This window comes from Prionailurus bengalensis, chromosome E2, assembly GCF_016509475.1.
Source record: "Prionailurus bengalensis isolate Pbe53 chromosome E2, Fcat_Pben_1.1_paternal_pri, whole genome shotgun sequence".
NCBI lineage: Eukaryota > Metazoa > Chordata > Mammalia > Carnivora > Felidae > Prionailurus > Prionailurus bengalensis.
This window is the reverse complement of record NC_057352.1, coordinates 45,046,386-45,072,240: the sequence shown is the minus strand read 5'-3', so window position 1 is coordinate 45,072,240 and position 25,855 is coordinate 45,046,386. Positions and strand designations below refer to the sequence as shown.

At 51.9% G+C, this 25,855-nt stretch overlaps 3 protein-coding genes across 7 annotated transcripts in view; 1 reads left to right on the top strand and 2 right to left on the bottom strand.

Moving 5' to 3' along the window:
• NIP7 (nucleolar pre-rRNA processing protein NIP7) overlaps positions 1-1,779 on the bottom strand; it is an 81,498-nt gene extending 79,719 nt beyond the window's left edge. Inside the window, exons 1-4 of one of the 2 annotated variants that reach the window (XR_006300151.1) lie at positions 1,529-1,779; positions 1,319-1,405; positions 1,085-1,223; positions 41-181 (exon numbers count right to left, since the gene is read on the bottom strand). Coding sequence is in view for 1 of the 2 variants with exons in the window: in XM_043599534.1 (XP_043455469.1) it covers positions 41-181; positions 1,085-1,223; positions 1,319-1,405; positions 1,529-1,584 (423 nt within the window). In the remaining variant the exon portion in view is untranslated. The remainder of the gene's footprint in view (positions 1-40; positions 182-1,084; positions 1,224-1,318; positions 1,406-1,528) is intronic. The other variant, XM_043599534.1, reaches the window with a different exon arrangement.
• Positions 1,780-1,862: 83 nt separating this feature from the next.
• On the top strand, positions 1,863-10,581 carry COG8 (component of oligomeric golgi complex 8). Of its 3 annotated transcripts, XM_043599526.1 has the most exons (6): positions 1,863-2,275; positions 3,443-3,650; positions 4,467-5,294; positions 7,131-7,299; positions 8,081-8,257; positions 10,131-10,581. In XM_043599526.1, exons 1-6 carry the CDS (start codon positions 1,863-1,865, stop codon positions 10,286-10,288), a joined length of 1,953 nt encoding a protein of 650 aa, XP_043455461.1. In that variant the 3' UTR covers positions 10,289-10,581. The 3 variants fall into 3 exon arrangements, with proteins under 3 accessions (XP_043455461.1, XP_043455459.1, XP_043455460.1); XM_043599524.1 differs by lacking the exon at positions 10,131-10,581 and having other exon boundaries at positions 8,081-8,528; XM_043599525.1 differs by lacking the exons at positions 1,863-2,275; positions 3,443-3,650; positions 4,467-5,294; positions 7,131-7,299; positions 8,081-8,257 and adding an exon at positions 8,354-9,253.
• A 3,116-nt stretch (positions 10,582-13,697) lies between these two features.
• VPS4A (vacuolar protein sorting 4 homolog A) lies at positions 13,698-25,029 on the bottom strand. 2 transcript variants are annotated; one of them, XM_043599530.1, is made up of 11 exons: positions 24,783-25,029; positions 21,266-21,377; positions 21,035-21,182; positions 19,615-19,676; positions 19,380-19,499; positions 18,736-18,892; positions 18,048-18,196; positions 17,614-17,695; positions 17,179-17,398; positions 15,299-15,439; positions 13,698-14,585 (listed from the first exon to the last, which is right to left on the bottom strand). In XM_043599530.1, the coding sequence occupies exons 1-11, from the start codon at positions 24,801-24,803 to the stop codon at positions 14,484-14,486; spliced, it is 1,314 nt and encodes a 437-aa protein (XP_043455465.1). In that variant the 5' UTR covers positions 24,804-25,029; the 3' UTR covers positions 13,698-14,483. The 2 variants fall into 2 exon arrangements, with proteins under 2 accessions (XP_043455465.1, XP_043455466.1); XM_043599531.1 differs by having other exon boundaries at positions 19,615-19,673; positions 24,783-24,972.
• Between the last annotated feature and the right edge of the window lie 826 nt (positions 25,030-25,855).

The following is a 25,855-nucleotide window of genomic DNA, read 5'->3' as shown; positions in this document are numbered from 1 at the left end:
AAGATACTTGATTTTTCTAACAGCTACCATCTCTACTCACCAAAGGGACGTCTGCCATGGAGTACACCACCACTCCCTGGTACTGACAGGTATTTTCAGTGATTCGACCCAGTCCAGATTTCAACACATGGTTCCCATACAGGAAGGACTGCTCTGCTCCAGGCTTTATCCAGACTTTATACTATAAAAAAACAACAACAACAAAAAACACCCCACAATTAAATCTAAGAGACATTAAAATGCTAATAATTATATCCCATAGATTAGCCAGCTGTTGGATATATGATTAAGATTTACTTATTTATTTATTATTTATTTATTTATTTATTTATTTTGCTGCGAGAAAGCTTTGTTTTCATTTGGTCCACGGATTAATTTTCTTTTAATAAGAAAAGGATTTTGTCTTTAGAAAATATATATGTTTACTTATTTCGAGACAGAGAGAGGGTGAGCATGTGGGGAAGGGCAGAGAGAGGGAGACTCTCAAGCAGGCTCCACCCTCAGCGCAGTGCCCAACTCAGGGCTGATCTCACAACCCCAAGATTATGACCTGGGCCGATATTAAGAGTTGGATGCTTCACTGACTGAGCCACCCAGGTGCCGCTATGTGATTAATTTCTTGAAAGCATTTTAAGGAAAAGAGAAAGACTGGATGGCTATCTCAAACTGCTCATTCTCCGAACAGAACTCCCAGGAGGTTCTTTATTCGACTCTACAATCTCTCTCACGGACAGTTTAAGAACTCTTTTTCTGGATCCCTCTGTGCTCCTCACCAAAGTCACCTGCTGGCTTTTCTTGAGTGGGGTCTGCAGAGGCTTTTCTACTTTGCTGAACGTGACCACGACTATGCAGCCACACAGCATTCCTATGCCAGAGCCCGAACCGTGCCCAAGCAGCAAGTCCCACAAACATCTCTACGTGTGGTACTGACCTAAGCACTGTCGGGGACTCCGAGGCAGAGAAGCCGCCCAATTATCTGCCTTCTGACGTGGCCCTCATCTTTGACTTCCTTCATCCCCAGTTGCCGACTGAATACCACCCCGCTCTTGTCCGCCCCCCCCCCCCCCGCGCCACTCACACAAACCTTGGCATAGGGTGCAAGGTAATCCAGAGCTGTGATGTGCAACCGGAACTTGTGAGTCTTCGTGAATTTTCCGAAGCAGGTCCCCAGAGACACCAGCTTGTCCCCAGAGATGTTGGCGGCCAACTTCAGGATCTTCTCGCTTAAAGGGTAAGGAGAAAGAAGGTGTCAGCTGCGGGAAGCCGGCGGGACCCAGTCCTCCCCCCGTCCACGTTGGTCCACCCGGCACCGCCTCACCTCACGTAGTACACCCGGTCGTTGTGCAGCCTGAAACAGTAGGTGCCGTCGGGCCTGTCGACCAGCAGCTGAAGGTTCTCCCCGATGCTGAAGGCAAAAAGAGGACTGGAGACGGCGCCCCAAAAGACTCCTCCCAGGGCCGCGCCCCCACTCCACCCACGCCCTTCCCTGCCACAAACACATTTCCCCTTCCCCTCGGCGCGTTCTTACTATTTCGCTATCTTCTCAAACATTACGCGGGTCTCTTCTTCAGTCAAAGGCCGCATTTTCCCGCTGGGTTGCAACACCGAATCCGCGTGCCTCAGCGTCCGGAAACGGAAGTCGGCCGCCAGCCGCTCCCTGGCAACCCCAAAGCCTGCCTCTCTAGCCGCATTCGGTTTGTTCCCCCACGCTAGCGCCCCGCAGCGTGGAGGACCGTCGGGGAAAGAAAGCCGGACGGATACGAAACCACAGCGATCGGAAGAGTGCCCCCGCTGCTTCCGGTCCTAGATTCCGAGCCAGCGCCCTTGCCGGGCGGGAGGTGAAGTGACGCTGCTGCCAGAAGATGGCGGCGACGGAGACTCTTGCTTCGTCAACCACCGCCACGGCGTCGGCGTCGGCGTCGGCCGCAGCGACCGCCACTGCGGCGGCTCTCGGGGAGGTGGAGGATGAAGGACTCCTGGCATCGCTGTTCCGGGACCGCTTCCCCGAGGCCCAGTGGCGGGAGCGGCCCGACGTGGGCCGCTACCTCCGGGAGTTGAGCGGCTCCGGGCTGGAGCGGCTGAGGCGCGAGCCCGAGCGCTTGGCGGAGGAGCGGGCGCAGCTGCTGCAGCAGACGCGCGACTTGGCCTTCGCCAATTATAAGACCTTCATCCGCGGCGCCGAGTGCACCGAGCGCATCCACCGCCTCTTTGGCGACGTGGAGGCGTCGCTCGGCCGCCTGCTCGACCGCTTGCCCAGCTTCCAGCAGAGCTGCAGGTGTGGCGGGCCCGGCACTATAAAGGGGCTTTTAGCAACTGTAATAGCTGACGTTTGTGATGATAGAAATAGCTAACGCTTACATAGCACTTACCATGCGTCAGGCTCTCCTTTGAGCATTTTAAAAATCCGTTTAAATTCCACAACAACTTTCGAGGTAGGTACTGTTATTCCCATTTTATGTATGAGGAAGTTGAGACAGGGAGCTTAGTGATTGTTCAGTGGGCACAGCTAGTAAGTTTCGAAGTCAGAATTGGAAACCAGCAGCACGTCCTTCCCTGACAGGACTGTTGGAGTACTAAATAGATTCCATGCCAAGCGCTTATTATTGGGTCTGACATAGTTAACACTCTACGGTCGTCAGCAACAGTCTACACACACACACACACACACACACACACACACACACACCAGCTGAGACCGTCCAAAACTTCTAACGGATAGAAGGCTGACAAGGAAATCCTTCCAGTTGGAGGCAAAAATTATCAAAAAATCCTTTAAGCCGTAATTTGCCTCTCTAGATCCTCAGTCTATTATCCCTAATTCTGCCTTTCAATTTTTCACCTTTCTTTTGAGTCTTTGGATATTTGACAATAGCTCCTGTACCCTTCCGCCTTCCAGAATAGGTAGGGGACCTCATAAAGCAGGTCACTGCAATTACGGAGGAGTGAAAACTGCTAAGAATTAAAGTTGAACAACAGCAGAAGAGAAAAATTAAAAGGGCTGAGGGAATTTAAGGTTAAGGTTGTAGCTTCTAAGCTAGTTAGTGCATTTTTATGAAAAGCATAGCTATTAAAGGAACATTTACCGTGTGTAAGGTTCTGTGTTAAGTTTGTTACACACATCTCATTTAATCCTCACCTCCTTGTGAGGTGGGTCCTATTACTATTTTACTAATGTGAAAGAGTTCAGAGAGCCTAAGTACCTTGTCACAGTTAAGTGGCAGATCTGGGTTCACATATGATAAATAATCGTGTGATTTGGGACAAGTTGCTTAGCCTCTCTGGGATTAGAGTTTCCTCAAGGGTAGTAGTACTTACCTCAAAGGTTTGGTGTGAAGATTAAGTCATAAACCATGCAGCTCAGTGCCCAGTCCATAGTAATCACTTGGTAAATGTAGCTGAGTTGTGGGTGTGGAGCAGTGAGTGACCGAAATTCTCTTACCAGAAACTTTGTGAAAGAGGCTGAAGAGATCAGTTCCAACCGCCGGATGAACACCCTGACCCTAAACCGGCACACAGAAATCCTGGAAATCCTGGAGATCCCCCAGCTCATGGACACTTGTGTCCGGAACAGCTACTATGAAGAGGCCCTGGAGCTTGCGGCCTACGTACGCCGACTGGAAAGGAAATACTCCTCCATCCCTGTCATCCAGGTAGCCAAACTGTCCCAAAAGGACTCAAGCTGATGTTCTTATAATCAGTAATTGTGTGGTCATCGCTGAACCTTTAGGCAGACACCTTAGGGAAACTGCAAGTTTTATATCAATTTCTGCCAGTCAGGCAGGCTTGAACATAAAATATTCATTCATTCATTCATTCATTCATTCATTCATTCATTCAAGTGATAAATACTAATCATGTGCCAGGCACTAATCTAGGTGCTAGGGAGAAACGAGACAAGGCAGACAAGGCCCTGGCTTTCATGAATGAAAGCTGATAGTTGGTAAATAAATGATCCTTTCAGATAGTGGTAAATGAAGAAAATAAACCAGGGAATGGATAGGAGACTAGATGAGGTACCCTAGGTAGAGTGGTCAGGAAAGGCTCTGTTGGAGAAATAATATTTAAGCTGAGACCCAGATGATGAGAAGGAGCCCGCCACAGGAAGATGTGGGGAAGGCGCAAACCACAAAGTGGAAAAAATAAGTATAGCAGGTTCAGGAGGGAACACGTTAGGAGTATTTAAGAAATACAAAGATAGGGAAAAAAAACCACAAACAGTGTGCCTGGATTGCAGTGAGCAGGGGGACAGTATTAGGAAGTGGGTGTGGCAGGAGAACCACACAGGGCCTGTAGGCCACAGTGAACCAGACGTTTGTTGGTAACCCTGTACACATCAGCTTTAGGAAATCTTTGTAAGTCAGGAAAGCAGTGGTCTGCCTCTCTAGTCTGCAACATTCAGGGGTAGTGGAATGGGTTCCAGAAAGTATTTTTCCCATTGTGGTATGACTGACCCCCTTTATTGTCAGGGCATTGTGAATGAAGTGCGCCAGTCCATGCAGCTGATGTTGAGCCAGCTGATCCAGCAACTGAGGACCAATATCCAGCTCCCTGCCTGCCTCCGTGTCATTGGCTTCCTGCGGCGCATGGATATCTTCACTGAGGCTGAGTTGAGGGTGAAGTTTCTTCAGGCCCGAGATGCTTGGCTCCGTTCCATCCTGACTGCCATCCCCAATGATGATCCCTATTTCCACATCACAAAAACCATTGAGGCTTGCCGTGTCCATCTGTTTGATATCATCACCCAGTACCGTGCCATATTCTCAGATGAGGACCCATTGTTGCCGCCTGCCATGGGTGAGCACACTGTGAACGAGAGCGCCATCTTCCATGGCTGGGTGCTACAGAGGGTCTCGCAATTCCTGCAGGTGCTGGAGACCGACCTTAACCGGGGGATAGGTGGCCGCCTAGACTCTCTGCTGGGTCAGTGCATGTACTTTGGGCTGTCCTTCAGCCGGGTGGGGGCTGATTTCCGGGGCCAGTTGGCTCCTGTTTTCCAGCAGGTGGCCATCAGCACTTTCCAGAAAGCAATTCAGGAAGCAGTGGAAAAGTTCCAGGATGAAATGAATTCCTACACCCTCATCTCCACTCCAGCCATCCTGGGCAGCAGTAACCTGCCTGCTGCTGTGCCAGTCACTCAGCCAGGGACCTTGCAGCCACCCATGGTACTCTTAGATTTCCCACCCCTTGCCTGCTTCCTGAACAGTATTCTGGTTGCCTTCAATGATCTGCGCCTCTGCTGCCCTGTGGCCCTGGCACAGGATGTGACTGGGGCCCTGGAGAATGCCCTTGCCAAGGTGAGCACATACTGCTGGCTCTCTACTGGGGCTTTCTTTGGTAGTAGGTGGCCAGACTTTTATAAAATATAAACCAGTCCATGTGTTAGGTGGTTGCAGACTTAGGTTTAGTGGGGTTTTAGAGGTTTTTCTGATTGAGCAGCTCTGGTGAGCTCCCCCTCATGGGACCTAGAACAATTCATGAAGTGGCTTACCTGCAATAATGATTCAGTAATGTTGCATTTGTTTTCTGTTGTTGCATAACAAACTCCATAGCAGCCTAAAACAACATATGTGTATCATTTCCCACTCTCTGTAGATTGGGAGTCCTGGGTCCTCTGCTTAGGATCTCTCCCAAGGTTGCAGTCAAGGTGTTGGCCAGGCTGCAGTCTCATCTGAAGCTTGACATCCCCTTTCGAGCTCATTCATGTTGACAGATTTCTGTTCTTTGCAATTATAGGTCTAAGGCCTAGAGGCCACCTCACTCCATAAGCCCGTTCACAGTGGGGCTTTCTGATTCTTCAAGGCCAGTGGAAGAGCATCTCTCCTGCATGAGTCTCTTCTGTTAAGGAAGTCCTCAACCCTTTTTTAAAAGATTCGTCTGATTAAGTCAGGTCCACCCAGGATATCCCTTGATTAATTCAAAGTCAGCTGATAAGGGCTTTAATTACCTCTGCAAAATTGTTCATATTTGTCGTATTATATTGGTTAGAAACAAGACACACATTCTGCCTGCAATCAAGGGGAAGGGATTACACAAAGGAGTGGACACCAGGGGGGGTGGGATTCAGAAGAGCCATCTTAGAATTCTACAGAACACAATAAATACTAGCACCAATCCTTTCCTACACATTTTTTACATATTTAAACCTTAAGATATTGAGGTGCTTCTTAAAACTTACGGCATCTTGTAATTGCTGTCAGCCAGATGGCAGTTGTGACATGATTATATAAAATCTTTCTGGGCCGGGGCGCCTGGGTGGCTTAGTCAGTTAAGCATCTGACCTCAGCTCAGGTCATGATCTCAGGTTCGTGAGTTCGAGCCCCGTATCAAGCTCTGTGCTGACAGAGCCTGGAGCCTGCTTTGGATTCTGTGTCCCCCTCTCTCTGCCCCTCCCCTGCTCACACTCTTTGTCTCTCAAAAGTAAATAAACATAAAAAAAAAAAAAATTAAAGTCTTTGTGGGCCCAGCTCTCTCTCTCTCTTGAGCTTGCCTGCTCTCATATCTTTGATACAACTGTTAATGGCCTCCTGTAAGAGGAAGCAAGCATGAGCAATGAAACTTTTTTGTCAGTGAAATTCAGGTAATAGTTATCTGCTAATGTTTATACAGAACTTAATCCATGCCAGGTAGTGTTCATCATACTTTATACCTATTAAGACTTGATCCTCACAACCCTAAGAGGAAGGAAGGAAAGGTACGGAAACTGAGGAGCAGAGGGCATGAAGTGTTTAATCACTTGGAAGCCACAAAACCAGCAAGCAGCACAGCTAGGACTTGAACAAGAAAGTGTAGCTCTGTTATTTGTGTGTGGAACTTCTTTTCCAGGTCTGTCTTCCTTTCCAGTTTTCTAGTGGTCTAGCTTCCTGGAACCTCAAAGGTCTTACTCAGTAAAAACCTTTTATAGTTTTGCTTCATTTTTCTGAATCCGATATAGTTCTGGTCCATCTCCTGAAGGAGTCAAGAACCTCTTGATGCTCTTCCACTGGAACTGGAACCTGTGCCAGTAATGAAACATGTTGAGTCAGAAACAGATCAACGAAGTGACAGAATTGTGGAGAGTGACCACAATTCTGAATTTAAACAAGACAGTAATGTACTGTTTGGAAAGACTTTCTTTATGCCTTGTCCCCTAGGTAACTAATATAATCCTGGCCTTCCATCGTGCAGAAGAGGCTGCTTTCAGCAGTGGGGAGCAAGAGCTCTTCATCCAGTTCTGCACCGTCTTCGTGGAAGACCTTGTTCCATATTTAAATCGCTGTCTCCAAGTCCTTTTTCCACCAGCTCAGATAGCACAGACCTTAGGTAAGACAAAGGAGGGGAAAGATCTTTAAAACGACAGTACTTTACTGATATAATTCACATACTAAATAATTCACCCATTTGTAAAATTCGATGTTTTTTTAGTAAATACACAGACATGTACAACCATTACCACTATCCAATGTTAGGACGTTTCCATCACCCCCAAAAGATCCCTCGTGCCCAATGCAGTCATTCCCCAATCCCACCTTTAGCCCCTGGCAACCAGTAATCTGCTTTCTGTTGCAGATTTGCCTTTTCTGGACATTTCATGTAAATGGAATCCTACAATATGTGTTTATTTGGCTAAGTGGAAGAGATTAGAAAAGAATCACATATTGTGTGAATATCCAGAGAAGGTGTTTTAAAAGGATTTTTCCGGATCTGTCTTCACTTGCCTGTGCCCACTCTCTCTGTGCTGGGGATGGGGCATGGAGGAGACAGAGCTTCCCGAGGGGCAGTGGGCCGGTGATGACCACACCAGCGGAGTAGCTGTTGGGCACTTTCCCCCAGCCTTTTCCTTCCACAAGGAAGCCAGTGCCTTCTGACGTTCTCTTGACTGTTAACTCCACCCACCTACACTGTGCTGTTCCAGATTACTTTCAAAGTCTCTCTTTACAGTAAAGCTTCCTGTCCCATATCACAAAGATGACTTTTACTGTATTGAAGAATGGAAATTGTATCTGTCTCTCCCTCCCTCCAAGTGTTTTTTCCCCCTGTGATATAAAAATTTAAATTTATTGTACGTTTTTTTCTATTTCACTTTCTCTACCTTTTGGCTCAGGCATCCCTCCCACTCAGCTCTCCAAGTACGGCAACCTTGGGCATGTGAACATCGACGTCGTCCAGGAGCCTCTCGCCTTCATCCTGCCGAAGAGAGAGCTGGTCCTGTGTCTAGACGAGAAGGAGCTGGTGCCCGAGCTCCCAGCTCCAGCACCGGAAGTCCCCCCCGAGGAGTCAGGCGTCGAGCCGGTCGCTGCGGCTTTCCCCGAGGGTGCGCAGGAGCAGGCTGACACGGCCGAGCCGCTGCAGGCCGAGGTGCCGGGTGCGGACACCTAACTCGCGCCGGCGCGGGGGTGGGGGGAGGCCGGTGAAAGCTGGGGACAGCCCCGGAGGACAGGCTGCGAGGGCATTCATCACAGCCCGTGAAAGGGGGGACCTCCCGGTCACTTTTGCAAATGGTTGGCGATACTGTAAAAAACGGAATTAAACAATAAAGTTGACTGACGTCACGGAGGTCGGCTGCGCTCTCAAGGCGCGCGGAAACTGCGCTTCCCGGCGTCCCCCGCGACCGGAGCGCTCTCCTACGGGGGCCGGGGAGGACCGCGGCGGCTGGGCAGCTGTGCTCGGCGCACCGGGGGCCGGATGGGGGCCGGACTGCTGCTGGGGCCGCTGCTGGGGCGGTCGCGTCACTGCTTGGGGCCGACACCGCCGTGGGGAGAGGGGACGGGGGGCCGCAGCGTCCGGGCCTGTAGCTCCGCGTCCGCCCCGGACGGCCTCGAGGGCCCGGCGCGCCAGCGGTCTTACTGGCGCTACGTGCGGCGCCTGGTGCGGGGAGTGCCCGAGCCGCCGTACCCGCGCGTGTGTCAGGTCGGGGACCCGGCGCTGCGGGCCGTGGCGGCCCCGGTGGAGCCCGCGCAGCTGGCGGGGCCCGAGCTGCAGCGGCTGGTGCAGCGGCTGGTGCAAGTGATGCGACGCCGGCGCTGCGTAGGCCTGAGCGCTCCGCAGCTCGGGGTGCCCCTACAGGTGTTGGCCCTGGAGTTCCCCGAGGCACTCTTCCGCGCCTGCGCGCCGCGCCTGCGCGAGGCCCGCCAGATGGAGCCCTTCCCCTTGCGCGTGTTCGTGAACCCCAGCCTGCGGGTGCTGGACAGCCGCCTGGTCACCTTCCCTGAGGGCTGCGAGAGCGTCGTCGGCTTCCTGGCCTGCGTGCCCCGCTTCCAGGCCGTGCAGATCTCAGGTGCAGGGGGTGGGCAGTGGCCGTGAGGCGGTTGGATAAACGGTTGCGTCCCTCCCCCAGCCCATGGAGGCGGCGACCTCGGGCCCCACGAAACGGTTTTGTCAAAACTCCAGTTAAAAGTGGAAGGGCAGGCTCAATGAAGCCTTTCGTCAGGAACTAAGAGCAGGACCGGGGAGTGGATTTGATTCAAGACTAACCAATTGGGATAGGGGAAGAGGCTCGTGTAGCAGCTGAGCCAGCTCGCTGGGAAAATGTATTGGGGCTGAGAAGGTGACCTAATTCGATGGTACCTCACACCAGGTCCTCTGCTCTGTGCCCTCTAGTTCGCTGTCCCACACACAGACTTTTGCCTCAGTTGCATCTGTCATGGTCGAGTGGAAATAGTGGGACCCAGCTTTGCCCAGTCCAGGGTGATATGCCATTCCTGGTCTGTCGTAGTACAGGATGTTTTCTGAAATGGAATTCGTTGCTGGGATTAGGATTGTTCCTTTTAAGCAAGCCACTTGGTCCAGGTCAGAAGGTAAATGGTATCCCTTTATTTTATAATGTACCGAGTTGAAATGCTTTTAGGAATTGAAATCAAACAGTATTTCAGAAATGAGAGGAATGTTCAGAAAGGAAGCACCTTACGAAGATCATTTTCTCATTTCAGCCCCATAGTAAGCCCAGCAACCTAATTGTCAGCGTTAGAGCCACAGTGAATACCTGGTAATGGGCAAAGTTAAGGCATCTTTTCTGGGAAGGATAGGGGTTGCTGTCTACATTCCCTTCTCATGTTGCCTCTTGTGAACAGGAACAGCCAAGGGCTGGGAAAAGTAGGGAGATTAAAAACAATGCAGTTCGGCGTATTCTTACCAGGCTGTAAATTACTTTGCAGGGCTGGACCCCAGAGGGGAGCAGGTGGTGTGGCAGGCGAGTGGATGGGCAGCCCGTATCATCCAGCATGAGATGGACCACTTGCAGGGCTGCCTGTTCATCGACAAAATGGACAGCAAGACATTTACAAACATCCACTGGATGGAGGTGAATGATTAGTTTTCCTGCTGCACCTGAGGATTCTGGAAGCCAAAACACAAACACCTGGGCTCTGAGCTGGGCCTGGCTTGCTTGACGTCAACTTGATATTGGCTTGGCTCTGACAGAAAACAATGGATTGCCAAACCAAACTGGAGAAATATGTTCAAAATGTTTGCCCTGAAATCGGCCATGGACAAAATACTGCCTCCAACTTGAGAAGAAAATAAATTTCTCCAAAGAGAGAACATTTCCTGATGATTTTGTATGGTAAAACGTGAGGCAAAATAAATAACCACTCTTAGTAGACATGATTTCATAGACCTGTATAATCTATCCCAACGCCAAGAATTGATAATAACATAGTCCCAAAATATCTGAAAGCTTTGCTTAAAAATGCAGGTTAAGGCTGTGGTTGACCACCTTCACAGAGTTCTTTTTACAAAGGGCTTGTGTATCATACCTGCGGAATCCTTCTTTGCCTCGGACACCAGTGTGCGTGTGTAAGTGAAACAGGATGGCCACAGTTCACAGAAGTGTTTAATGACAATATTAACGTAAATGAGTACCCACACATTTTACCAGGTTTACACAGTTGTGATCTCCACCTTCTGCCTTCTACCTTTAGCAGATTTGGGGATGATTTTCCTGCTGAGATCTCTTGGGCAGCTGGTACTCTTTGGGTGGAGGTCATGGAGCATGGCTAGGGGAAGGATGATAGTTGAGACGGAGCAATGAACCTCTTCCTGTCACGGTTAGAAAGCAAAATGTGCTTCCTGGTCACCACACTTGTTTTGAAAAAATAAATTAGCATCACGTTGACCAATGAGTAAAAGCTTTGTCAGGAGGTGAAGGAACTTGTTTCTCAAGATACTGGTTTTGCCTCATTTTTATGTTGAGTGTTTTACAAGGCAGGTACCCTTACCAAACAGAGCCCTCAAAATCCAAGTACCCATGCAGTAAGTCCAGTAAGTTATTTAGAAAAAAAATGTGTTTTATTTATTTAATGTTTATTTATTTATTTTGAGAGACAGTGCGAGCTGGGTGAAGAGGGGAAGGAGGAGGGGCAGAGAAAGGAGGAGAGAGAGAGAATCCCAAGCAGGCTCCACGCTGTCAGTGCAGAGCCCAACATGGGGCTTGACCTCACAAACCATGAGATCATGGCCTGAGCCGAAACCAAGAGTCAAACACTTAACCTGCTGAGTCACGCAGGTGCCCCAGAAAACAGCATGTTTTAAACAGCAGTTAGCTAAACAAACCCAGGAAAGATCCACTCTCCTGTACAGCTTTCTCTAAACAGGCCGTCTGGGGGTCATACTATGAGGCCAAGCAAAAGGGAACTGGCTCTCTGTGCATGAAACTTTGGAAGGGAACAGGTGCCAGCATTGCTCCAAGGTTAGATACTCAGCCCCCGGGGAAGTCTATAGAAAACTCTTATTCATACTAAAAACATGGATCCTTATGAAATTAGAATTCAATGAGCCTCCATTCCCTTGGACAATGTTTATAACCTCCTGCAGGGTGGCATCAGAATATTCTAAACATTTTTTTAATGTTTATTTATTTCTGAGACAGAGACAGAGCATGAACGGGGGAGAGTCAGAGAAGGAGACACAGAATCTGAAGCAGGCTCCAGGCTCTGAGCTGACAGCACAGAGCCTGACGCGGGGCTTGGACTCACAGACTGTGAGATCATGACCTGAGCCGGAGTCGGAAGCTCAACCAACTGAGCTACCCAGGTGCCCCAGGCATCAGAATATTCTAATGTTTCCTTACACCTTACAGTGCTCTGAGGTTAACAGTTCTTACTGATGCCTTTGTAATGTAGGTCTGTAACATTTGACTGAAGCTTCCTGACCTGGGGGCCCAAGAGTATATGGTAGCTCAGAGTGGACCTTAGAGAAAGCTTGAAACTGTCTATATTGCTGACAACTTGAAGTTTACTATTGTAACCAAATCCACTTAGAGGAAGGATCTGTTCAACTAAATACTGTAGACCAAAGGCAACAAATCTGGATTTGTAATAAAATCTCTCCCATCTCAGGCAGATACATCAGCCAGCAATCAGCATCTTGAGCTAAGGAAAGTTTTAGAGGTCAACTACCAATGTGAAAGCCAAGGTAGACAGAAGGTTTAGGATAGAATTCCCAAGTAGGGAAGAGGGAATTTCACGGTTAGCATTTAGGGGAGGAAATTCCTCTGCACATATTAGCCATGTTTAACATAGAGGTGAAGCCACCGCATCGGTTCAGCCCCAAATGTGAATAGGACATTCGTCACCCTGCTCCGAGTCACTGGTGGTGGAGACAGGAATGGAGAGGCATGGCGTGCTGTGATGAGCCACAGCAGCCCCAGTTTCCGTTAACCCCTGTGACTTGTCAAGGTGTTTAAGCAGTAGAAAGGAAGATTAAAAAATAAAGTGAGGAGCTCCTGATTCAAGTAAAGGTGACTGGAGGCAAAATAAGAAAACACAAAAGGCTAAAAGGAAACCGCACAAGCAGAGGCAGTGTCCTATGCTGGCTTCTAGTCCAGCACTTACAAACAGTAATTGGTGGCCGAGGCAGCAGGTTATCGAGGCAGGGCTAACGCACCCAAGTGGAGAGGAGCGCTTGGGCCCAAGCCTTCAAGGAACCCATCAAAAGCTGGCTCAATTCAGCAGCCATTCCTAACCAAATCAAAGAACACCACAGTGGCAAGGCTAACGTGATCTAAGGTGGGCCACGTAATCCATTCTGGACAATTCGGGTCTTACTAAGATATAGAACAATAATACCGGCTTCTTGAGGGGGAGGAGGGCTGGAACAACCCGATGCCGGGCCTTCTGTATGTTCACATGCGCGTGGTCAAAATGCGACAGCCTCCTCGACAGACGGCATTTCTAGGGCTGCCCGCTCTGGAGCCTCGGGCGTCTCATGATCAGGAGTCACAAATCCAAATGTCCACAGGGGCTGGGCAGGCAACGCAAGGGAAAGAAGCAGTCCATGTGGGGATGGCTGCGCCGGACAGCGTGTTCTCCTCCTGCACAGTGCAGCCCCTGCTCGGCTGCGGCTGACAGGATGTCTCACGGGGACGCAGGCCCAGAGTTGCCCGATGTCCCCAAAGCCAGAACTCTGAATTTCCACATCAACTCTCTTGCTTTTTCAATGCTGGCAGCAGACCAAAGCAAACACAGCTGCAGGCCGTGTCTGGCCCACAGGCCCCCCGGTTTGCAGGGAGAACTGTCCAGGTCCCACATTTGCAAGGCCTTAAGGCGAAAAAAATTCTGGCCGACCTGACCGGAGAACAGGCTGCGGAACTGTGACAGCTGGCAATGCCCTCCTCTGCTGACGAGAAGAGCACGGAGAGAAAACCAGAGGGTCTTTCTACTGGAAGCAAGCGTGGCCTTTAAGAAGCCCCAGACAGGAATCAAAGATGAGATGACTCAGGTGGCTCAAGAGGGAAAAGGATTTATTAGCCCATTTCCAGGGCGGGGTGCCAGGGGCAGTGGCTGGGTTCAGCGTTCTCACATTCAGAGGGAAGAGAAGGCAGCAGTGAAACCCTACCTGACTGCCCTCACTCATTCTGATCTACATAGCTTTGTGCTCACAAAAACCATCCTCTCCTCCTGCAGGGAGGACACAGGGCCGGGAATGCTGACGTAGGGGTTGGGAATGGCTTGGCTTTACTCTCAACCTTTACAGGCAGGGCTTGGGCTGGCGACCCAGGGCATTCGCCATTGTGTGCACAAGGAGTAAAACTTGGGTTAGAAGGAAAGGGCGGAGGGAGCTGGCAAGCCATTCTGACGGTCTGCACCAGCCCCACAGTGTGGGCTGCTCCTACTCCTTGACGCTTCTGGGAGATTTTAACTTTATTTATAAAGAAGACAAAAATCCAAGCAGCATTAATTTAGGGGAACAAAGAAAGGTTCAAAAAACAAAACAAAACGTGGAGGGGCAGGACAAGGAGTTGATGAGCATCCAGAAGAGGAGGAGAACCAGTAGGAAGAAGTAGGAAGAACCAGTATTCCACCCAGTGCCGAATGTGCTTCTGTGTCTCTGCGGCCCCAGAGGCCCTTCCTTCCCACTCCCCGGCTGGTGGCCAGACAGCAGAGGGGACGCCAGAGTGACGTGAAGATGAGCCCCGGGGCCCTGTCTGGCTGCTGACATGGGGGGTGCCGTGGATTTTTTTTACCCCAATCAATTCCTCCCACCTTCACCATCACCGAGTGAAGAAATTTTTAACTCTCCTGTCCAAAGTCCTCTGAGAATTTCTTCACTTTCAGGAGGTCCTCTGCATTCACGGTGGGCCGAGTGGTAGCCAGAGACCGGAGCATGTCCGACTGCAAAGACAAGGGCACAAAGCTGAGGAGCCAGGCTCCAGGTCCTCGGCCTCCCCGTGTCACAGAGCCATGTGGTCCAGGGCAGGAAGAGGCCTCCCCTCGTGGTCACTCCCAGCCCCAAGTGCAAAGCTCCCCTTGGTTGCCCAGCTTCTGCTTGAATGTCTCCTGTGACAGGACAGCTCTTCCCTCCTGAGGTGGCTCATGTCGTTTCCAAACAGGCCCACTTCTCATCTGAGAGAATCCAAGCTCCCCTCATCTCTTAACTCCCACGAGAAGCTCTTTCTGACTCCACACCCACCGCACCAGCCGCACTGGCAGGACACCTGCCACACGCAACGGGCAAGACCGTCAACAAGACCAGGATGAGGAAAGGGCCAGACTAGTCCCATGAGGCTGCCTGTGCAACAGCATCAAAGCAAACTGCTGAAAGACACTGCTTCCTTCTGGGCACAAAGCAAGCCAAACCCGTGGAATGATGCAGTCACACCAGCTGGCCTTTTTTCTTGCTGAAGAAAGTAAAATGCTAACACTATGGCCTCATCCTGGGCCCGCAGTAAGTCTAATGGCAGGAGCTCCAGGTACCCAGAGCCCCATCGGCCATTCTGTTTGGGAGGAGGCACAACAGCCCAGGACAGAGAAGCAGAGCTTATTTTCAGACCCAAGGCCCCAATTTTCTGGTCTCTGTGCAATCCCTGGCCCAGCCGGCTGCTTACCATGCAAACCACAGGCTCTAAGAGTTTGTCACCAGGGACATCCATCCAAGTCATCTCCATGGCCTCTGGGTCCCCTGGGGAACATGGGGTCAGGAGGTCATCGATCATGACGCTAGGGTTGGTGCGGGAAGGGCCACAGACCTGAAATCAAAGAGGAGTCTGGCTGGAAGGGTTGCCCCTCAGCGCTTGGGGAAGAGACAGGATGCCTCAGGTTCTGAGTCACGAAGAGAAGGGAATGGTAGGGAATGAATGCACGCCTGGGTTTCGAGGTCATCAGTCTGAGAAGGCAATGACTCCTTCAAAACTCGGGTTGGTAGTCAAAGTAGCTCGAAGTAGGATCTCAGAGGTTTGTGATTAGCCTGCTATTCCAGTCACTGTTCTCCAGAATCTCAGTTTGGGGTCCAGAGTGCCCTGATATCTTCCTCTTGCTCATCCACTCCGTCAGATCTCACCACAAATGCAGTGACATCAGAAATGTCTTTCCAACCAGTCTGCTTTATTGGCAACATCCCCCTGAATATCCCCGAGGCTAAGTCCCTCCTTCCTTCAACTGTTGACTCAAATGTCACCTGGGGTGATGTACCCCTTAAGAGTACAACCTGGGGGCGCCTGGGTGACTCAGTCGGTTGAGCGTCCGGCTTCGGCTCAGGTCATGATCTCTCAGTCCGTGAGTTCGAGCCCCGCGTCAGGCTCTGTGCTGATAGCTCAGAGCCTGGAGCCTGCTTCCGATTCTGTGTCTCCCTCTCTCTCTGCCCCTCCGCCACTCATGCTCTGTCTCTCTCTGTCTCAGAAATAAACAAACATTAAAAAAAAAAATAATAGGGGCGCCTGGGTGGCTCAGTCGGTTGGGCGTCAGACTTCAGCCAGGTCACGATCTCGCGGTCCGTGAGTTCGAGCCCCGCGTCAGGCTCTAGGCTGATGGCTCAGAGCCTGGAGCCTGCTTCCGATTCTGTGTCTCCCTCTCTCTCTGCCCCTCCCCCGTTCATGCTCCGTCTCTCTCTGTCTCAAAAATAAATAAACGTGGGGCGCCTGGGTGGCGCAGTCGGTTAAGCGTCCGACTTCAGCCAGGTCACGATCTCGCGGTCCGTGGGTTCGAGCCCCACATCGGGCTCTGGGCTGATGGCCCAGAGCCTGGAGCCTGGTTCCGATTCTGTGTCTCCCTCTCTCTCTGCTCCTCCCCCGTTCATGTTCTGTCTCTCTCTGCCTCAAAAATAAATAAACGTTAAAAAAAAAAAAAATTCTTAAAAAATAAATAAATAAATAAATAAATAAATAAATAAATGTTAAAAAAAAAAATTAAAAAAAAAAAAAAAAAGAGTACAACCTGCCCACCACGCTCCAAACTCCAAAACACCAGACGCCCTCCCCTGCTCTGTCCTTCCCCTCATCACCCTCAGAGACAAATTTCACCCTAACTAGACAGGAGGCTCCTACAAGGCAGAGATTTATTCTGCTCTGGTCACAAATGTCTCCCTGGCTCCTAGAAGAGCACCAAGCGCAGAGCAGGACCCTTGGCCGACACTGGGCAGAGATGTGCTGTGTGAAACGAGATCCTCCTTCGAGTGTGTGATTTTGTGCCCAACACTTTTCAGACATCGAGTGGGGCCCCACACGTGGTGGCACAGCCGGGGGTGGCAGAGGTGGCTGCCATGGCCTCTGGCTTCACAGTCTGAGGTAGTCACACTCAAGCAAGAACTACAGGAAAGGACGGAGCAGGGGCAACCACAGCCCCTGGAGCCAGAGGGCTCATTTTGTACTTGCCCTTGATTCTCCATGAGACCAAAGATGTATCATCACCTGAGCAGCCAAGCTGCGGGCCAAGAAAACGGATATCCGTGTTCCTATGACACTCCCTAAGCGACTCCCTGCCGGCCACTCACCTTTTTGAAGTGTGTTGCCGACTGTACTTTTCGAACAGGCTGCATGAGGGAGTCCCGCACAATGATGCTGATGTCAGCACCTGAGTAGCCTTCCGTCTTCCGGGCCAGCTCGTGGATGTTGGCATCAGTGAGGTTGTGGGGGGTGCTCCCCAGATGCAACCGGAACATCTGGGCACGGGCAGCCTCCTCGGGCAGCGGGATGTAAATCCGCTTTTCAAACCTAGAGAGCCAAGCACAGGGCAGGACTTGAGAGCAGATGGTACAACGGTCTTCATGGAGAAGGGCGTCGGGGTCCTCCCGAAGCTGGCCTCGCCACGCAGACACAAAGAAGCCTCCAGGGAAATGGGGTCGGGTTGCACCCACGGCTGCCAGCGGCAGGACTGACCACAGGTGGAGAAAGGCCTCAGCCCCTGGCTCCTACTGGGGAAGACTCACCTCCTTCTAATGGCTGAATCCAACACCCACGGGATGTTTGTGGCACCGAGAACCAGGGTCCCATCGTTGTTATTCCCCACCCCTGGGGAGAGAGGGGAACACAGATGCTGACCCAGAACACCCGCAAGGACCAGGCAGAATCCGTGGGAAGCACCCGATGCAGGGCCATCCCTGTGCCACCACCGGCAGGGCCACCAGCAGCTCTGCGGGGCCCAGAGCCCCGAACCCTGCCTGGCTCGGGGAGGGCAGAGGGCCGGCAGCGGAGGCCACGGTGACCTCACTGAAGGCCTGGGGAGATGGAGCTGAGAACCGCTCCCCGGACATTTTCTCTCCTCCCTAAGGACAATCAGATCCAGCCGCGGCTAAACGATGAAGCCCGGGGCTGGCTCTAGGTAGACCGAGAACCAGGGAGGGCACCCGGCACTGGCACGCACCCTGCATCTGGACCAAGAACTCCGTTTTGATCCTTCGAGCAGCTTCGCTCTCATTCTCATTGCGGGACCCGCAGAGGGAATCCACCTCATCGATGAAGATGATGGAAGGCTTGTGCTGCCTGGCCAGCTCAAACAGGTTCTTGACTAGCCTGTGAAGGTGACAAGCGGGTCTGGGATCGGGACACCCACACACATGCCCGGCCAGGGGCCCAGTCACTGCTTCTCTCGCCCTTCCCACAGGCGGGTCAAGACTCCAGTCATGCTTGGATTTCAGAAAAAGTCATCACAAATCCACTGGCAGCACTGTACCAGGGGGAACAGCCTGCCTTGGGGACAGCCTCACTCATTAGCTCTGGATTTAGGACAAGTCCCTTCCCCTCCGCTCAGCCTCAGTGCGATCTTCTGCAAAATGGGAGTCGGTGTGGGAAATAACTGAACCACACGAAGTCCCCAACAGGGGACACCCACCTGACACCCAGAGACTGCGAGCGCATTTATTTCCCTTCCCTTCACGAGGGCTCCTCTCTCCCAAGTTCCCAGTCAACGTCAGCACTCTTCGTCAGGACAGCGTCCCGTGCAACAAGCTAGCAAGATCCCCCTCTGCTGGCTACTTCTCCCTGACACCCAACAGCGGCTCCTCTGGGAGGTGCCGTGAGGGCAGGGCAGCAGGGCCTGGCAGCTGACTTACTTCTCACTCTCCCCCAACCACTTAGACATCAAGTCTGAGGAGGACACAGAGAAGAAGGTGGAGTTGTTGGCCTCTGTCGCCACCGCTTTGGCCAGGTAGGATTTGCCGGTGCCAGGGGGTCCAAAGAGCAGTATCCCTCGCCAAGGCGTACGCTTGCCTACGAGAAAGAACAAACTGAGGTGAGCTTCTTCCCGACTAGGGAAAGGGAACAGAGAAAAAGAGGAGACTTAAGGCGGGAGAGAAAAGTTCTACAAGACAACAGATTCTAGAAACGAAGGAATAAAGGGAACTGAACAGCCTGCTGAGAACTTGCTCCCAGCCCCGGCTCGTGACCCCCAAGATCTTGCAAAGTGACACTGGCCGGCACTAGTTCCTGACCCTGATTCCTCACTGGGGTGGTCAAGTCAAAGTTCTAGTCGCAAAGGTGTTTCTGACACCAGGGAGGAGCCAGATGACGGCGATGAGCAGGTCCCGGAGCCTCTCCCGACTCAGAGCCCGTGGGAAGGTCAGGCCCTCACCCGCTGACGGCCAAGAGAGCTGAGTCGCTGCCTGCTCCTGGACACCTTCAGCGTGGAAGCCCTGAGCTGGCTTCCTCAAAAACCTGCTGCTTTTACTATCTGGGCCTAAAGTAGCTCAACTCTTACCTGTGAACAAATGTGGGAATTTAATTGGCAAAATGACAGCTTCTTTGAGGGCCTCCTTGGCCCCCTCGAGCCCGGCCACATCATTCCACCGAATGTTGGGCTTCTCCATCACAACAGCACCTACAAGAGGCAAGCGGAGCCTTTGACCTGGAGGCTGACTGTGGAGCCTGAGCCGACCCTTCAGGGGCCCTCACCATGTCCCCCTCCCATTGCTGCAGGGCCTCGGGCCTCTTACCCATCAGTTGTTCCTGCAGTTTCTTTTTCTCTGGATTATCCCCTTCACTGTCACTATCGCTGCTGGGAAAGGAGACAGAAGAGGACATCTAAAGCGAGAGGCGGTTGGGCAAGGAGGCATTGAGAGCAAAGTCAGGCTCTACCTGCTGGCCCAGTGGCAGAGACGCCTGTCCTGCTCAACAGTAGAGACCCACAAGCAGGTAACTCAAGAACATTCGGGCCGCCTGTTCTCGACACTCCCTCCACATCCTCCAGGAAATACTCCCGTCACCCATCCTTGTTTCTTCATTAAGGGAGCAAGAATAGAGATGTGTGCCCTCTCTAGAAGGCCGATGAGGGACGTGTGCTTTGGCTGGACTTCAGGAGCAGCTGGGGAGGCAGCTGGGGCTGTCCCCGGCCTTTCGCACAGACTTACAGCCAGATGGCAAGTGGCTGTGACTCAGAGAAGAAGTGAAGTTTAAGTCTAAAGGGGAGCACTCAGGAAGGGAACATAGTCACTGGCCTCACCCCAGGGCCAGTCCCCTAATGGGACATAAGTGGTTGGCCCTTCTCAAAACTCTTCCAGCCCCCCCAAGATGCCTCACCCCCTGGCCCTCTTCCTCTCTTCCGAGAGCGCGTTCCCTGGCCTGGGCAAGCCCGTCCACCCGGGAGCCACGCCTCTCAGCTCTGGTGGGGCAGCTGACACATCACCTGCCTGTCTCCCGCTCCGTGACACTCCTGCCTGGGACCCTCCCCGTCGCCTCCAGGACACCACTGGCCTTGATGCTCAGCTACCTGGGATCTCTGTGGTAGGTAAACCACAGATATGAGGAGTGAGGCTGCAGGGCGAGCACTGGCTTTGTAGCTGGAAACAGAAGCCCTGGGTGTGGGTCCAGACTCCATCAAGTACCGGCTCAGTGACCTAGACCGTATCTCTGAACTTGAGTGTGTTGCCTCATCGGTCAGATGAAGACAAGAACTCTGACTGTAACAGCGGCAGATACTTTTTCATCCTGACTGCAGGCAGAGCTCTCGGGGCTTTCCCCGTGTCCTCTCATTTGCTCCTTAGAGCAACACTGGGCGGGCAGGCCCGTTATCCCCCTTCTATAGAGGAGGAGCCTGGAGCCACAGGGGTCATGGCACTTGTCCACGGTCACTTGGCTAGGAAGTGGCAGAGCCAAGATAGAGCCTGAGAGTCTGACTGCAGAATCCAAGGCCGGTGACCTCCACGCTGGCTCCCTGTTTCACTCACAGCTGAGGCACCGCCCAAGTATTCTGCAAAGCACCTGCGGAGAGCAGCTAGGGGCCTTGTCACTAGATGGGTGCAATTCCCCAGGAGGAAGGCGCTAAAGAAGTCGAAGGCATCATGAGCACCAAGAATGGCAGGGAGGTGCTCACGGGGGCTCCGGTCCCGGCCGGGTCCTCCCCTCCTCCGTGCTCACCCCTTGCTCTCACTCTGATTTTCTTTGACTGGCTTCTTGCCATGCTTCTCTTTGTTTCGTAAATAATCCTTCAGCTTCTCCGCTCGGTCTAGGTACTGCATGCACTTGGCTCGAATGCTCTCCTTGGCCTTGTCGCTGTGTGCCTCATCTGCAAAAGGGGAATCAGAGAGGGGATACCCGCTCTGCTCTTGCAGGGGTTCTGCAGCCGGGGAGGGCCCTGCTGTGACTCACATTTGATAGCGTGTAGGAAATACTCCACGGCATGCTGGTAGAGCCGGAGTGCCTCCTCGTAATTCTTGGCTTTATCCTCTTCTGTGGCTTTTGTCACCAGGTCAATGGCTTTCTGGAAAGGCAAAGCAAGTACCTCAGTGCTTCCCAAGAGACCCAAAAAGCCCTTGGGGTCCCAGGCAGCAGGAATCCTGTGGATCTGTGGGTCGCACACCATTATGTCGGCCTCTATTTCCAACATCAACCAGAAAGGCCTTAAGAGGAAGCTTTAAATGACAGCCATCCCTCTTCACAATGCGCTCATAGAGTGAAAAGCAACTTCCTTCTCAATTTCACTCTGGATTTCAGCAAGTGGAAACCTGATCAAATATCTCAGGTTAGAGCTCAAAGGGAGAATCCACTTTCTATTCCGTGCCTCAAGGGAAAGAAAGGTGGACCCGGACCCAGACCCAGCACCGGACCCAGTGCCTGGAACAGGGGAAACACCAGAACGAACTGACTGCTGCGCTGCTCAGCATGAAGGCCAGAAACTGCATTTGACCTCGAAAGCCAGAGAAGAGCCAGCCCTGAGTTTTATGAGACGGACGAAAGGGATCTCTACTTCCTTCTACTGGCCCAACTTGCTTCTCTAGGGTGAAAAGGGGAGACAGTTTTCCTAAATTTGCTACTTAGGGAAGGGATGCTTGGACACATGGGTCAGTATAGCAGTAGCTTCAGTGAGAAAAGTGCTTGCTTACCCCAGACCCAGATATGTGCTACCAATTAAGGGGAACGGTCCTCTGGAGTCTTGTAAGAACCCTTGAAAGTGTCTCTGTGAATCTCACAAAACCCTGTCAGCCTGTGCTCTAGACTGAACCTAAAACACGCTGGATCTTTCAGGCAGCTGCCCCACACCTACATATCCAGTTTTAGAAACCATGGTTTCACCAACCCAGGAAGCATTACCAGAATTATCTTCCCCAAGCTGATGAGCACTAGACACGAGGCGGGCAGATCCCACTGTAAACACAAAGTTCCATCCACAGCAAACAATAAACCTCCTGATCAGCTCTTGGCAGGGCCCAGGCTTTGTGCAGCCCTTCCTCATCTGAAAGTAAGAGGTCTCCGAAGGACACAGCTAGTCCTACAAAACTAACAGACTGGAGTAGGTTAGGCCAGATTGATGAAAACTGAACTCACCAGGTTGAAAAGATGAGATAAGGTGAAGGGAGTGTTGGCTACTATTTTCAAGCTCTGCTACCTCCACTACCTAAAAATAGAGAATGACCAGGAGCCCAGAACCTTCTGGAATGATTAGCTTAAACAATTTGTTTACGTTCATTTATTTATTTTGAGAGAGAGCTAGTGGGGGAGGGGCAGAGAGAGGGGGGAGAGAGAGAATCCCAAGCAGGCTCCACACTGTCAGTGCAGAGCTCAATGCGGGGCTCAGACTCACAAACCATGAGACCACGACCTGAGCTGAAAACTAAGAGTTGGACGCTGAACTGACTGAGCCACCCAGGCGCCCCCTGGAATGATTCATTTAAACACAAGCTTCTTGGGTCTACTCTACCCAGACAGTGGCTCTTGAGCTAAGACATGAAACGAGTCCTCCTGTCCCTGATGGCTTCTCTTCTCCAGAACCAATATGCCCATCTCCTTGGACTTTTTCGCTCTGTATGCATTCTTGTTTGGGTCTGTCCTTTTGAAAGGCAGAGTTCAAAAAATAATCCAGGCATGCTCTGCCCACCGCCCCCCGCTTCTAGATACTTTATTAATTAATGCGCCTAAGAGCACATTAGGTCTTTTTGGCATCTGCATAGTGTTTCATGTGCAAGAAGCCGCTGGTGCAATGTGAGGAGTAGTTTTGCCTAACACAACGGTGAGGTGATAGATAAAACTGCCAGCCTGCCACAGCTCTAGTAACACAGATGGCAGAGGATGAGGAAGAAAGACAAGGGTAAGGAAGATGTGTGAACACAGGGGCTGGCAAACTTTCCATAAAGGAGCGGACGGTAAATGTCAGACTTTCCTGGCCATACAATCTCTGTTAGCAGCTGGCTACTCAACTCTGCCTTTGTAGCCCAAAAGCAGCCCAAAAGTTCCGATAAAACTTTATTTATAGACACTGAAATTTGAATTTCATGATTTTCACGTGTCATGAGGTATCTTTTCCCAGCATTTTAAAAATATAAAAACCTACGACATTATGATAAGTGAGGGAAGCCAGTCAGTCACAAAGAACCACATATTGTATGATTCCAGTTATAGAAAATGCCCAGAATAGGCAAATCCATAGGGAAAGTAGATTAGTGCTGCCTAGGGTTGGGAGAGATAGAGGGTTTGGGGGATGACAGTAAAGGGTGTGGAGTTTCTGGGGGGATGAAGATGTTTTAAAGTGTGGTGACGGTCGCACAACTCTGAATATACTAAAAGCCACTGAATGATACACTTTGAATGTGGTTTATGTGGTGAGTTAGATCTTAGAGTTTTTTTTTTTTTTTTTTTTAAAAACGTAAAAACACTCTTAGCTCAAAGACAAAAAAATGTCTGAGCAGGTGGGATCTACAGGCGAAAATTTACAACCCCCTGCGCTAACAGATCACAGCTTGTGCTGGTGGACGGTGGTGTCTGGCTTTGGACCCTAACTAATTCCTGGCCTAGTACCCCGATTTATTCCAGGCCTGTTCCCACCTTTTCCTCCGCCTTCAGGAATCTGAATGCCACCCATCCTGTCCTGATCCAGCCAAACGCCCCTTCTTCCACGAAGTCTTGCCTAACTCCCTCACACGCTTTATCTGTCATGACTTACTGAGCACTTACTATGTAGCACACACTGTGCCAAGAACGCTCTACCTGAATTACTCAATCCGGAGCCACTGTCACAACAACCCTACAGGGTACTACCCCATTTTACTGACAGGAAACGCGAAATTCCAAGATCAAGCAACTGGCCCAAGGTCACACGCCAATGAGCGGCAAAGCCAAGACCGAAGCCCAGGTCGAGGCCTGAGCATGTTTCTGTTGGCCGGCACAGCAGGACCGGCGGCACCTGGAGGGTGGGTCAGTCATGCGTCCAGGTGGCGCCACCCCAGCACTACCAGGCAAGATCTAGGGAATGAATGAAGGGTCGCCGGCCGACGGGAAGAAATCGGGGCCCGGGGAAGGAGCGGGGACTCGTCTTCAGGGAGGCAGGGAGGGAGGGCAAGTAGCCCGCCTGCGGGGCCGAGCTTCCCGGGCGGCGCCGGTGCGGTCCGCGAGAGGCTGATCCCCGCGGCGGTACCTGGGCGCCGCCGGCTGCACTCGGCGGCCTCGGGGCTCGGCCCGACTCGGCCGGGGGGCGGGGGCGCGGGCGTTCTGGACAGGAGGCGGCCCGTGGCTCCGAGCGCGTGAAAACAAACGGGCGGAGGCGGCGACAGGGCGGCGGGGCGGGAGCCACGGGGCCGGGGCTCCGAGCAGGCCGCCCGCCCGAGTGCTGGCTCGCAGGCCCCGCCGCGCCTCCTCCGGCCTCCGGAAGCCGAGCCCGGCCGCGCCGAGGTACCTGGAGGGTTGACGTTGTCATTTCATCTCCTGGGTCCGCCCCACACCCCGCGGCGCTTCTTGCGGCCTCGGTCCGGCCCCGGGTAGCCGAGCTGCTGGGTCCGGCGCGGGGACCCCGGCGGGTTGGCGCTGGGCGCGGGCAGGGCAGCCGCTCGCAGGGGGAGCGGAGTCGGAGGGCGAGCGAGGAGCACGGCCCAGAGCGGTCGGGCCCGAGCCGCGCGACTTCCCCCCAGCGGCCACAGCCGGCACTGCATGCAGCCCTCCCGGCGGCCGGGGGTCTGTGCCGGCGAGGTCCGGGGTGGGGCCGGGCGGAGGGCGTGTTAGGGGTGTGTTAGGGGCGGGGAGCCCAGCGAGGGCTGGGGTGGGGTTGGGTGCGGGGCGTGGCCAGAGTCAGGACCGAATAGAAACCTCAAGTCCTAGACCCCATTGCTGTGAAATAGCGCCTGTAGTTCAGTTTTTCTTGCACAGTATAAGCCTAATTTCCCAGAGCTTCGGGTTTCTGATATTTAAGAGGATGTACTAAAATTAGTATCTTGTCTGGCTTTTGGGGGGAATGAATGAGCTAACTAATGTAAACACAGCGTACCCCACGCTGGGGGGATTCAGCCTGTTAAGTATTATTATAATGCTGGTGGCTCTGTCTAAAGCCAGCTTTTTATTTTATTTTATTTTATTTTATTTTATTTTATTATCTTATTTTATTTTTTTATCTTTATTATTTTATTTATTTTTTAAAAGATTTTATTTTTTTAAGTAATTTCTACACCTAACGTGGGGCTCAAATTCACGACCCCAATGTCAAGAGCTCCAAGTTCCACTTACTAAGCCAGCCTGGCACCCCTGTTTTTATTCTTGTTTGATTTTAGACTTTTTCCTCTTTTTAAATGTTTGTGTATTTATTTTTGAGAGAAAGAGGCAGAGAGACAGAGAACCCCAAACGGACCCACACTGTCAGCTCAGAGCCCCACATGGGGCTTGAACTCACCAACCATGAGACCACGACCTGTGCCTAAATCAAGAGTCAGATGCTCAACCAACTGAGCCACCCAGGTGCCCCTGTTTTTGTTTTTTAAT